General features: G+C 41.6%; 1 protein-coding gene across 10 annotated transcripts in view; it reads left to right on the top strand.

Moving 5' to 3' along the window:
• Window positions 1-5,411, top strand: part of DISP1 (dispatched RND transporter family member 1) — a 203,851-nt gene extending 198,440 nt beyond the window's left edge. For all 10 annotated transcript variants that reach the window (XM_075064313.1, XM_075064308.1, XM_075064310.1 and 7 more), the window contains one exon: window positions 1,560-5,411. In XM_075064313.1, coding sequence (XP_074920414.1) covers window positions 1,560-5,168 — 3,609 coding nt within the window. In that variant the 3' untranslated portion in view covers window positions 5,169-5,411. The remainder of the gene's footprint in view (window positions 1-1,559) is intronic.
• The last annotated feature ends 2,881 nt before the right edge of the window (window positions 5,412-8,292 follow it).

Here is an 8,292-nt window from a genome sequence, read left to right as displayed (position 1 = left end):
ACTGGAATGGATATGAGCAAGCACTCGAAGAAGAAAAGACGGTTACTCACCTTTGTAACTGTTGTTCTTCGAGATGTGTTGCTCATATCCATTCCACACCCGCCCTCCTTCCCCACTGTCGGAGTAGCCGGCAGGAAGGAACTGAGGAGCGGTTGGGTCAGCAGGGGTATATATCAGGCACCATCGTGGCGCCACTCCAGGGGGCGACCTGCCGGCCCACTGAGTGTTGCTAGGGTAAAAGTTTCTCCGACTAATGTGCACGCGGCGCACGCACACCTAACTGGAATGGATATGAGCAACGCATCTCGAAGAACAACAGTTACAAAGGTGAGTAACTGTCTTTTCTGGAGTGTTTGCAAGATTGGTTCCAATTCATTGTTCTTTCCAAGCCAGGAGTTTGGACTCGCAGTGTGTGCATGGAATCTGGGGGTCTTAAATTCTTCGAGCCCTTATTTAGCCTTTAGGCTTTGTCTGCTTGAGAAAATGTTACTGATGTAACTATATTGGGTAAGAAACTGATGTAGTTAAATCAGTACAGCCCTCTTTTTGAACACCCTTTCTTTGGAGTGCTTCATATTGATTTAGCTTAAGTCAGTTCCTTACCCATTTAAGTTAAATCAGTATTAGGCACTTTTTATGCTGAAATAAGAGTTTCTACACCGATGGAGCTAATTCTCAGTCTAAGGAGTTAAATGGATATAATTTTCATATGTAGACAAGGCTTTAGAGTCAGTCAGAGGAAAGTCAGCCAAATGCAGAAAGACAAAGATGTCTCATGTACAAAGTGGGCTTTAAAAGGGAGCTTAGGTTACATAGCTCCTGTGTCCTGAGCTATCCCATCCGCTTGTGCTAGAGCTGCCGGGAGAAGTCCCTACAGCTTCTAGGATCATCTTTGTGTGTTCTCAGGAGGGATGAGGAACAAATCGCAACCAACCCTCTGGGCAACTGATTGGTTTAGAAAAATAAACATTGGGGAGCATTAGAAGGAAAGAATGCCACCTCAGTTGCTGCATCTTCAAGCAGAAGTAGAAGAAGGCTTCTAATCATGAGAGGAGCGCGGTTCTGGAACAGCCTTCCAGGAGGAATAGTGGGGGCAACCTAATTGGTTTGAAGATGGAGCTTAATGCATTTATGAATGGGATTATATGACAGGGTTGCCTGTGATAGCAGGAGACTGGACTCAATAACCAGAAGGTTCCTTCCAGTCCTGTGTTCTTATGTACTGACTATAGTTGTTAATGTACTGTATTCTTAAAATTTCTGAGCATATGGGCCTGATTGTCCTATCACTTATACTAGTTTTTACACTGTTAGGACTCTATGAACTTCTGTGGGAGGGTCTCCTGATTTACTTTGATGTATTTGAGAGGAGGATCAAGGCCTCTGTGTATGTGTGCTTAAGAATTACAAATATTGGCACAGAATTCCATGAGTGTCACTTTCATCCCTCCTCAATGAACCTGTCTGTGAATTATTTGAAATTTAAAAATTAAATGCAAAGTGCCCCGTTTAAATGGCTCTTGCCCTAATGTTATAACTCTGTGTCTGTCTCTTCACAGATAAGGTCTCATTCCCAGTTTGATGATCTCTGCCAGAGGACCACTGCTGCTTCATGCTGTCCCAGCTGGACGCTGGGCAACTATATTGCCATTCTAAACAACAGATCGTCATGTCAAAAAATTGTAGAACGAGATGTTTCTCACACCCTAAAGCTGCTTCGTACATGTGCCAAATACTACTACAACGGAACCCTGGGGCCAGATTGCTGGGATGTGGCAGCCAAAAGGAAGGACCAGCTCAAATGTACAAATGTGCCTCGTAAATGTACAAAGTACAATGCTGTTTACCAGATTCTGCACTATCTAGTGGACAAAGATTTTCTAAGCCCAAAGACTGCCGACTATGTCTTGCCAGCTTTAAAGTACAGCATGCTCTTCTCTCCAACAGAAAAAGGAGAAAGCATGATGAACATTTACCTGGATAATTTTGAGAACTGGAACTCTTCTGATGGTATAACAACCATCACAGGGATTGAGTTTGGAATAAAACATAGTTTGTTTCAAGATTACCTTTTAATGGATACTGTGTATCCTGCCATAGCCATTGTCATTGTTCTCTTAGTCATGTGTGTGTACACAAAGTCCATGTTTATCACGCTGATGACCATGTTTGCAATAATTAGTTCCTTGATTGTATCTTACTTTCTTTATCGGGTAGTATTTAATTTTGAGTTTTTCCCTTTTATGAACCTCACTGCATTAATTATTCTTGTTGGAATTGGTGCAGATGATGCTTTTGTCCTGTGTGATGTTTGGAACTACACAAAATTTGATAGATCTCACACTGATACTTCTGGGACAGTCAGCATCACCTTGCAACATGCTGCTCTTTCCATGTTTGTAACCAGTTTTACCACCGCGGCTGCCTTCTATGCTAATTATGTCAGCAATATTACAGCAATCCGATGTTTTGGTGTTTACGCTGGCACTGCCATATTGGTGAATTATGTTTTAATGGTAACATGGTTACCAGCAGTAGTTGTGTTACATGAACGGTATCTTCTCAATATATTCACTTGCTTCAAAAAACCTCAGCAAAGGGTATATAGCAACAAAGGCTGCTGCACAGTGTTGTGCCAAGTGTGCCACAAGATTATTTTTGCAGTCTCAGAAGCATCCAGGATATTTTTTGAAAAAGTCTTGCCGTGCATCGTTATCAAGTTTCGATATATTTGGCTGTTCTGGTTCCTTGCTTTAACTGTAGGTGGAGCATATATTGTATGTGTTAATCCAAAAATGAAATTACCATCACTGGAGCTCTCTGAGTTTCAAGTGTTTAGGTCTTCTCACCCTTTTGAACGCTATGATGCAGAGTACAAAAAGCTTTTTATGTTTGAACGTGTCCACCATGGAGAGGAACTCCACATGCCAATTACAGTAATCTGGGGCGTCTCTCCTGAAGATAATGGAGATCCTCTAAATCCTAAAAGTAAAGGAAAGCTGAAACTAGACAGCAGTTTTAATATTGCAAGCCCAGCTTCACAGGTCTGGATTTTACATTTTTGCCAGAAGTTAAGAAATCAAACATTTTATTACCAAACTGAAGAACAAGACTTTGCTAGCTGCTTTATTGAGACATTTAAGCAGTGGATGGAAAATCAGGACTGTGATGAGCCAGCTCTTTATCCCTGCTGTAGCCATTGGAGATTTCCATACAAACAAGAAGTTTTTGAGTTATGCATCAAGAGGGCCATCATGGAGTTAGAAAGAAGCACTGGGTATCATTTGTACAGCAAAACCCCAGGGCCTCGCTTTGACATAAACGATACCATCAGGGCTGTGGTACTGGAGTTCCAAAGCACCTATCTCTTCACACTGGCTTATGAGAAAATGCATCAGTTTTACAGAGAGGTGGATTCATGGATTTCTAATGAGCTTAGTTCTGCTCCTGAGGGTCTTGGCAATGGATGGTTTGTGAGTAATTTAGAGTTCTATGACCTGCAGGACAGTCTTTCTGATGGTACTCTGATTGCCATGGGTCTTTCCGTTGCTGTTGCATTTAGCGTAATGCTGCTTACAACTTGGAATATAATTATAAGCCTTTATGCAATAGTTTCTATAGCTGGAACTATATTTGTCACTGTTGGCTCTCTGGTTCTTCTCGGATGGGAGCTAAATGTGTTAGAGTCTGTCACTATTTCTGTAGCTGTTGGCTTATCTGTGGACTTCGCTGTTCACTACGGAGTTGCTTACCGCTTAGCTCCTGATCCAGACCGAGAAGGAAAAGTCATCTTCTCTCTAAGCCGCATGGGCTCTGCAATTGCAATGGCTGCGTTGACCACATTTGTGGCTGGAGCAATGATGATGCCTTCCACGGTTTTAGCATACACCCAACTTGGCACTTTCATGATGCTCATAATGTGCATTAGTTGGGCTTTTGCAACCTTCTTTTTCCAATGCATGTGCCGTTGCCTTGGACCTCAAGGCACTTGTGGCCAGATTCCTCTGCCAAAAAAATTGCAATGCAATGTCTTCTCCCAAGCTTTGTCAGGAAGCCAAGGAGACCAAGGACAAAACAAAGCACATCCTGTCAACACATTTCAGTTGGATTCCGGAGAGCAAAAACCAGAAATGGAGCAGGAGCATTATGAGTTAGAGCCTCTGGCATCACATACCAGTAATTGTAATTTATCGGAGAAAGTAAGTTATGAAGAAACCCACATCTGCTCAGAACTTTTCAATGGCAGACCCCCAAATGCATGCATGCCTGTGCATTCAGCATGTAACAGTGAATTGAATAAAAGTAACAAAAATGAAGCTGGCTCAACCATGGTACAACCATGCATTGACCAGCATCCCATGTGCCCACTCTCCTCTCAGAACAGGCAGTGCAGCTGTCCAGATGCATATAGGCAGTTAAGTGACACTTCGTGCTACCATTGTGTTCCATCATCTGGTAATGTTGTGCAGATCCAAAACTCTGTGCCTCCTGTAAATGTTTTACAGCAAGCTGTTGAAAGCTATGTTCCCCCAGTCCAACATGTGCTCCATTGCAGTTGTCTTCAGGGAAGACTGAAAAGACCCATGATGCAGAACTCTCTGCCTAGAAATTTTTTTCTGCATTCAGTACAGCAGTTTCAAACACATGAAAGAATAAACAGGAGAGATACACCTAGTCTTCAGAATAAGGAGGAGAGCATAAAAACTCTTCCAAAGGTGACAAACTCCTCACCGTTTATCTGCAGAAGTGCTGGTTCTCTTATAAAACCTTGTTCTGAAGCTGAGAATATTGTATCAAGTAACCAAAAGGTATTCTGTAAAATCAGAGACAAGTGTGATTTAAGGGGTACAGAAGTAAGTGGGAATGAAGACAAGAGAACTTCAGTATCAAAGCACAAGAAGATAACTGAAATCAAGATAGATCCGAATCCATCGCAAACCGGCCAACTTTTGAAGGCTGACCAAAATGATCAGAAACACATACTGAACAGTACAGTGAGAGAGGCTGGGTATGAGTCTTGCCCTGAAAATACACAATATTGTAACAGAACTATAACAGTGAAGTGCAATTCTGTTGACGGTCAAATGCCAAACACTGAAGCCAATGTGCCTGCTCTGTTAACACATCCAGAACTTTCCAATGAAAGTTTGTTAATAAAAACACTATAATAAATCTTAGATTTGGCAATCCGATGTCTCTCTTTTAAAATTAATTTAATTTAAAAAAAACACGATGGATAAAATAAATTTATATTATAGCACCATTTTGGAATGGAAAATATGTTTTACAGAGCAATGAACGCTTGTTAAAATTAGTTAAAAAACCCATTACTGTGTAATGAAACCTGATGTTGAGAATGACTTTCTGTATGTAGTATGAGGGCTTGCACTTAAATTAGTTTTTGTCCCAGATATTTGAGTCTGAGTTCTCCTTTTCCCACCATGGTGAAAAATAAAGCATTCCAAAGAGACTGTCCCCTTTCTCAGACCACGATTTAGGAGATTTGGTAACACTTTGAGGAAAGGGGATGCTGCTATACTGTCCAAGTATACTCCCAACTCTATTCCTTTGCTCTCTTAGGAGGCTTACAGAAGCTATGAATGATTCAAATCTAATCAGTCCTTCTGCTGAACACAACGCTGGCACCTGAAAGAGCCGGAGTTGCCATGGTGGTTTTGAATCAAGATCTCCTGTAGCCCTTGTTCTCAGTGTGTTCAGTTGGGAGCATGTTTAATTGTTAATGTGATATTATAATGAAGTAAGAAAAGCAGCCCCTTTGGAGGTCAACAGAGAGAGAGATGCACTGGATGTCATTACTAGATATACATGCTGTACGGTAGAACCCGTTTAAAACTGGCCATTAGTGACAGTTACTATATAGAGACCTCTTAAGGACATAGGTTAACAGTGGTAACCTTAATTCAGATGGTAACTGGAAAATGCCTACTTTTTGATGACAATAGCAGAGAAATTGTATATGTAATTTAATATTAAAATCAGGAATGAAAGGCCTTCCCATATAGTATTTTTTCACTGGGTTCTGTACAAGTTGGAAGTGAAACCCCTGCAGATGAAGCACGGTTGATAACTATGCTATAGTCTTGTTGATGGTAGGCTGGAGGAGGTCAAGTCAAAAAGGCTTTAAACAATTAGGTCTTAATTTCACATTGAGGTTTGCTTACCCAAAGGAGTGACATAATTACAAATATTGGTCCAAGCCACATGACCAAGAAATTGGATTACAAGCATTTTGTATTCACATAACTGCAGAGTTTTCTCAGATGTCAGATATAGATTTGTCTTATATAGAGCTGCAGGTATCAGTGGTTTGCCAAAGCAGATTTCAGAAATGAAATTTTATAGAGTATCTTAACTGACTATTTGTTAGTGTTTAATCTTGCTCCCAGTAATTGAGCTGTTACAGCAAACATTATGCTGATTTTTTTAAAGATAATATAACTGTAAAAGACTCATTTAATGGAATGGGTGTTGTCCAATATTAAGCACACTATGAATCAGTGAAAGAGGAGAGTAAATTTTTCCTGTTCTATTTTTCATGTCCAAGGGACATGACAAATCAGTGTCAGGTGACAAACCACTTCTTTTTTAGCTGGGAGCCCCAGCATGCTCAGATACCACAAAGATGGGGTCGGCATAAGAATCTGAAGATTATAGAATAGACTATAGAGTAGCGTAAGAGATTTGCATATAATAATTGACTTCCCTAGATCTACAAATAAAACTCAGATTTCTCTGGCTTACAAATCTTCACTAAATTCCTGCCAAAACCACGCCCATCCCCTTATGCAGAAGCATAAAGGAGAGGACCACCCAAAGAATCTCCCCACCAAACGGGCTAGACATTGGACACATTTTCTGGTTCAGTAAATAACTGTGGGAGGTTCGCAGTGCTAGCAACTCTCGAAGGGAATGGGGGAGGTGAGATAGCCCTAATGGCATCGACTAACAGCTGACCAGTCATGGAAGGGAGGCTTCACTGCCCTTTCTTAAAGGGCAGGGGCCCAGTAGATGTGCTTTCTTACAGTGGAAGGTTTCTCCATAATGCTTCCTAGAGCACCTGCAGTGGTGGAGTTGCTATGTAAGGCCCATTAGAACTATGAGACAATAAGGTGTGAAATAAAAGGAGAAAGATATAGATGCTAGTTTAGGCTGCCTTCACTCTGGTCTACCAAAGTACAGTGTAATGCTTGTACTGCTTTTGCCACACCTTTTGTCATCAATCTTCATGCCACTGAAATCCATGGACCGTTTGGAAGTCCCTTGTCCAGACAGCTGTAGTGCTGGGGCACTCTACAGAGATGTATTGGTATGTTTGGCAGCTAGTTACTAAATAACATTTCCATGAAGGCTCTTTGCCTAAGGAAACCCTGTCCTATAGATTATTAGTAAATGTTTTTATAATAGGGGTGGTAAGCGATAAAGGAGCAACCCAATATTTTAAAATAGCAATCTGTATGTTCTTAAGAAGGGCTGATATAGCAAAACTATCTGGGTAGATAAGGAGTTGTGAAGTAATGTGTACTTACAAAAGATTAAAATGAGCTTAGGTACTTGGCTGATGAACAATAGCGTTTACCATTTGTGACTTTGTACTCTGATTACACCCCTGCTGACATCTTTATTCCTGCCAAGTCAAACTTAGCTGGACAAGTAGCAATCAGAAATATCTAAAGGAGAATGAGTTCATTGTTTGCGTAGACGGCATTTCTTTATAACAGATGTGTGCATGCGTGTTTCATTTGTGTAAATGCACATGTATACAGCACAGTGCATATCCACACAAGGCAGACGTTCCAGCTCCAACTCACCCCATGTAGTGGGAGGTAAAGAACAAAAGAGGAGCTCTCAGTGACTGCTGGAGGCAGGTGAGACCATGTGGGACTCTTCTCCCAGGCATCCTCCCCAAGGAATAATCAAATAACAGTAATCCACTGGAAGCTGCCAGTGACTGCTAGAAGCAAATGAGAGAATGTGGGATCTTTCCCCACCCCACGATACTGCACCAGCCCCAAACATACATAGGGTGTAGAGACTGCAACAAACTTTGACCATGGGCAGAGGCCCTCTGGCTGTCTCTCCTACGCCTGAATCTATGGGCTGGTCTACACTACGGGGGGAAATCGATCTTAGATACGCAACTTCAGCTACGTGAATAACGTAGCTGAACTCGAATATCTAAGATCGGATTACTCACCCGTCTTCACTGCGCGGGATCGATGTCCGCGGCTCCCCATGTCGATTCCGGAACTCCGTTGGGGTTGGTGGAGTTCC

The sequence above is a fragment of the Chelonoidis abingdonii genome, chromosome 3, assembly GCF_003597395.2.
Source record: "Chelonoidis abingdonii isolate Lonesome George chromosome 3, CheloAbing_2.0, whole genome shotgun sequence".
NCBI lineage: Eukaryota > Metazoa > Chordata > Testudines > Testudinidae > Chelonoidis > Chelonoidis abingdonii.
Note: the sequence above shows the minus strand (reverse complement) of the source record. Positions and strands in the feature narration are given on the sequence as shown.